Raw genomic sequence first — 5,329 nt, forward strand, 5'->3', positions numbered from 1 at the left:
CCATGTTGTCGGCCAACGGTTAGGGACTTTAAAATGAGTGCACTTCCTCCAGAATTCCTCCACTTAGCCATGGTGGAGACTCATCATGGCCCATGGTTAATTCTCCCTGTATACTAATCAAGTCTTTAATGGTTTAACCATTACAAAGCAGGACTTCACAGGCAATTTGCAGTTAAACTCAGTCTAATTGCCTCCCATCCAGGCATTTCTGCTGTAATTGAAAAGAATGGATCACATTTTCAGTTTAAAAGGGTGTTAAATGTAGCTAACATACTGTACAGCTTTCAACACCGTTTGTATCTTCAGTTCACATCATTTTGCTGGATTCTCTCTCGTTTCAGATACACATTGTGACAATGAAGGCTGCAATTGTTTTCGTCCTGCTCTTTGCAACGGCCCTCTGTCGCCCGGTGAAACGATCATCCAGCAGCAGTTCAGAGAGCTCAGAGGAAGTGGTGAGTGTTCCTCTCATATGAGAACATATACATTGACAGACATGCCAACGGACAGACAGACGTGTGCTTGGTTTTAACTTAAATTCATGTTCATGGGCCTCCCGAGTGGTGCAGCGGTCTAAGGCACTGCAGTGCTTGAAGTGTCTCTACAGACCCGGGTTCAATCCCAGGCTGTGTCACAACTGACCGGGAGTCCCATAGGGACCGTGCACAACCAGCGTCGTCCGGGTTAAGGGAGGGTTTGGCCGGGGGGGGTGCTTCACTTGGCTCATCACACTCTAGCGACTCCTTGTGGCAGGCCGGACACCTGCAGGCTGACTTCGGTGGTCAGTTGGTGCAGCTGGCTTCTGGGTTAAGCGGACGTGTGTTAAGAAGCGTGGTTTGGCGGGTCATGTTTCGGAGGACGCATGGCTCGACCTTCGCCTCTCCCAAGCCCGTTGGGGAGTTGCAGCGATGAGACAGGATCGCAATTGGATGTCACGAAATTGGGGAGAAAAAGGGGGTAAAAAAAAGTAAATGAATGTTCATGTTGGCAGGTAAAACCAGCTCCGGTGCTTCAGAAAGCCCTAGTAGAACTCACCCAGGTTGCATCTGTACAGGTAAGAGCATGTTCACCTTCTTTCAGGGTACATTACTTTATAATCTGTATGTGCATTGCAATGTATACATTTGTCCAATAGGGAAAACTGCAATAAATATGACAGTTGTTATTGGACTCTTTTTAATGCTGTGGTTTTCTTTTAGAATGTGGGTGCTGGTACAGCATCAGACGAGAGCTCCGACGAAGATGAAACAGAAGTAAAACATCTTTCTGTTGTACCATAATTAAGCATAATTAAGGCCCGAGGAGGTGTGGTATATGGCCCATATACCATGGTTAAGGGCTGTTCCTACGCACGACGCAAAGCGGAGTGCCTGGACACAGCCCTTAGCCGTGGTATATTGGCCATATACCACAAACCCCTGAGGTGCCTTATTGCTATTATAAACTGGTTACCAACATAATTAGAGCAGTAAAAATAAATGTTTTGTCATACCCATGGTATACGGTCTGATATACCACAGCTGTCAGCCAATCAGCATTCAGGGTTCGAACCACCCAGTTTATAATGTAGCATAAGACGCTAAATCCCTTTTACACCTGATATAGTTGTCTCTATCTGTACTTTTGATGGATGTTGTTGATGACATGCTGATGGGTTCTGTTTTTCTATTATCCAGGGAGCTGATCCTACATCAGACCCAACAGTGGACAGCACATCATCGACAGACAGTGCAGACAGTGACGAAAGCAAGGACAGCACAGGCAGCACAGACAGTGATGTAATACACCAAGTATAAAACTATTCATATGTAGGATATATTGAGTCACATTGTCACGTGTAGTTATGGCTCCAGTAAGTCTACAGGACCACACAGACAGTAGTTTATAGTTCAATGAAGACGTCTAGGTAACCTCGACAGACACGAGCGTTCACAAAGCCCTTATTTTAACTTCACATCTTATAAAGGTGTTGTTGTGATGTGTTTTCAGGACACAGAGGAGTCAGAGTCCGGAGAGGCAGACACCACCGCTGCCCCTCCCACCTCTGAGTCCACTGTTGAGCCCACCCTGGCTCCCACCGAGGCCCCCATCTACGACGACGGACGCGGAGACAGCATGGGCTACCCCGGTGACTACAAGAAGTCCATCTATGTAGACACCAACAACATCGAGAAGGGACCCTCCCCATACAAATACTATGGAAAGATGGACGAGGGCATGTATGCTGGCAAGAAGGTGTCCGTCTACGACACCGGGCTCGGAAACGAGATTGAGAAGACGCTGACCGTGTTCAAGGTATATTTGTCTCTCCTCTGTTAGAATTCTCCATCTAAAACTCACAGGCATTATTTGCTTCCATTTAGTTGTAGGAATTGTCTCTAAACATCCTTCCATCACCTCTCTCCAGGCCCTGCAGGTGCATGATTTGATGGAAGAGGACACCAGCACCCCCGAGGTGGAGAGCCAGGGTTTGGATGTCTCCAGCGGGACAGCCGAGGAGCCCAGCCTGCGCCAAGCGCACGTCGATGAAGCCAGACAGGACACCGGTCCCTCTGAGAGCCCCGAGAGCCAGGGAGCTGAGAGCCTGGAGGAGGAAGAGGCAGAGAGTGCCAGCGCTAGCGCCAGTGATGCGACAAGTGAGAGCACCAGTAGCGCTAGCAGCGACGGCACCAGCGAGAGCACCAGCGCCAGTGATGAGACTGACAGCAGCAACAGCAGTGAGGAGGCTACAGCCACGCCCGGGGCAGCAGACAGCGACGAGAGCCAGGAGAGTGACAGCAACTCAGCTGAGGAGGCGGCCACAGAGGCTACCATAGATACCGACACTCCCGTTGTCATAGTTGCCTAGTAAAGGCCTGTCTCTCTCATCCTGCTGCTGTCGACAGTGAAGAATGCTACCAGGACCAGGACGGTGCTCTATGACCCTACATTAGGAGGTCAGAACAGAGAGAATAACAAACAGACGGCCCTTAAGGTCTAATACAGTACATCAATAATACCTGATAAGAGCAATACTTGCCAACACATCAGGACATACAGAACAGTCAATTTTTTTCAATTGCACAATTATTTACACTACATGTTGTTTGTCCCATTTTTACTGTATGTATAATGTTGTATCGTTTCTAAATAATTTCCTTTTTTCATAAAACGCATGGTGGGTCTGTTATTTCACATTTGTATACTTTGTTGTATCTACTGAGCCATTGATCTCTGTGTATAGTACTATGCAGAGGCTCATACATTACGAGCTAAATTACAGACTCAGCATTCACAGTTGTGTTCACCAGAGAAAGAGACTAGACACACAGTATTCTTTATGATGAGGGCCCTCCTAAACCACACATTCATTCTGAGCTAAAATATGAACAAAAGGCCCTGTCACGGTGAACTCTGTCACGGTCTCATTCGTCACCCTAATGTCTCATCTGATGAGCTGTATCCTCAGTCAGGAGGAAGACAGAGTTCATAAGAAGCTATGAACTCTTAGCAGTGTGGTGCAGCAGATAACCACAAGAGAGTGCTGTAGGAATGGATAACACCACCGTCAAATCAAATCAAATCAAATGTTATTTGTCACATACACATGGTTAGCAGATGTTAATGCGAGTGTAGCGAAATGCTTGTGCTTCTAGTTCCGACCATGCAGTAATATCTAACAAGTAATCTAACCTAAAAATTTCACAACAACTACCTTATACACACAGTGTAAAGGAATGAATAAGAGTATGTACATAAAAATATATGAATGAGCGATGGCCGAACGGCATAGGCAAGATGCAGTAGATGGTATAGAGTACAGTATATACATATGAGATGAGTAATGTAGGGTATGTAAACATTATATAAAGTGGCATTGTTTAAAGTGGCTAGTGATACATTTATTACATCAATTTTTCATTATTAAAGTGGCTAGAGATGAGTCAGTATGTTGGCAGCAGCCACTCAATGTTAGTGATGGCTGTTTAACAGTCTGATGGTCTTGAGATAGAAGCTGTTTTTCAGTCTCTCGGTCCCCGCTTTGATGCACCTGTACTGACCTCGCCTTCTGGATGATAACGGGGTGAACAGGCAGTGGCTCGGGTGGTTGTTGTCCTTGATGACCTTTTTGGCCTTCCTGTGACATCGGGTGGTGTAGGTCTCCTGGAGGGCAGGTAGTTTGCCCCCGGTGATGCGTTGTGCAGACCTCACTACCCTCTGGAGAGCCTTACGGTTGTGGGCGGAGCAGTTGCCGTACCAGGCAGTGATACTCTCGATTGTTCATCTGTAAAAGTTTGTGAGTGTTTTTGGTGACAAGCCGAATTTATTCAGCCTCCTGAGGTTGAAGAGGCGCTGCTGCGCCTTCTTCACCATGCTGTCTGTGTCGGTGGACCATTTCAGTTTGTCCGTGATGTGTACGCAGAGAAACTTAAAACTTTCCACCTTGTCCACTACTGTCCCGTCGATGTGGATAGGGGGCTGCTCCCTCTGCTGTTTCCTGAAGTCCACGATCATCTCCTTTGTTTTGTTGACATTGAGTGTGAGGTTATTTTCCTGACACCACACTCCGAGGGCCCTCACCTCCTCCCTGTAGGCCGTCTCGTCGTTGTTGGTAATCAAGCCTACCACTGTAGTGTCGTCTGCAAACTTGATGATTGAGTTGGAGGCGTGCATGGCCACGCAGTCATGGGTGAACAGGGAGTACAGGAGAGGGCTGAGAACGCACCCTTGTGGGGCCCCAGTGTTGAGGATCAGCGGGGTGGAGATGTTGTTACGTACCCTCACCACCTGGGGGTGGCCCGTCAGGAAGTCCAGGACCCAGTTGCACAGGGCGGGGTCGAGACCCAGGGTCTCGAGCTTAATGACGAGTTTGGAGGGTACTATGGTGTTAAATGCTGAGCTGTAGTCGATGAACAGCATTCTTACATAACTATTCCTCTTGTCCAGATGGGTTAGGGCAGTGTGCAGTGTGATTGCGATTGCGTCGTCTGTGGACCTATTGGGGCGGTAAGCAAATTGGAGTGGGTCTAGGATGTCAGGTAGGGTGGAGGTGATATGGTCCATGACTAGTCTCTCAAAGCACTTCATGATGATGGAAGGGAGTGCTATGGGGCGATAGTAATTTAGCTCAGTTACCTTCGCTTTCTTGGGAACAGGAACAATGGTGGCCCTCTTGACGCATGTGGGAACAGCAGACTGGGATAAGGATTGATTGAATATGTCCGTAAACACACCAGCCAGCTGGTCTGCGCATGCTCTGAGGACGCGGCTGGGGATGCCGTCTGGGCCGGCAGCCTTGCGAGGGTTAACACGTTTAAATGTTTTACTCACGTTGGCTGCAGTGAAGGAG

The 5,329-nt window shown here is 47.9% G+C and overlaps 1 protein-coding gene across 1 annotated transcript; it reads left to right on the forward strand.

Moving 5' to 3' along the window:
• Nucleotides 1-356: 356 nt before the first annotated feature.
• On the forward strand, nucleotides 357-2,848 carry spp1 (secreted phosphoprotein 1). Its single transcript, XM_038970156.1, has 6 exons — nucleotides 357-455; nucleotides 992-1,054; nucleotides 1,200-1,253; nucleotides 1,677-1,778; nucleotides 1,990-2,295; nucleotides 2,408-2,848. The coding sequence occupies exons 1-6, from the start codon at nucleotides 357-359 to the stop codon at nucleotides 2,846-2,848; spliced, it is 1,065 nt and encodes a 354-aa protein (XP_038826084.1).
• The last annotated feature ends 2,481 nt before the right edge of the window (nucleotides 2,849-5,329 follow it).

Source organism: Salvelinus namaycush, chromosome 31, assembly GCF_016432855.1.
Source record: "Salvelinus namaycush isolate Seneca chromosome 31, SaNama_1.0, whole genome shotgun sequence".
NCBI classification, from domain to species: Eukaryota; Metazoa; Chordata; class Actinopteri; order Salmoniformes; family Salmonidae; genus Salvelinus; species Salvelinus namaycush.

Bases quoted from the DNA above. Each gene is read 5' to 3' on its own strand.
- spp1 (XM_038970156.1), top strand. From the start codon at position 357: ATGAAGGCTGCAATTGTTTTCGTCCTGCTCTTTGCAACGGCCCTCTGT. The intron at 1,254-1,676 runs GTAAAACATCTT...TCTATTATCCAG, and splicing joins CCGACGAAGATGAAACAGAA to GGAGCTGATCCTACATCAGA. The intron at 2,296-2,407 runs GTATATTTGTCT...ACCTCTCTCCAG, and splicing joins AGACGCTGACCGTGTTCAAG to GCCCTGCAGGTGCATGATTT.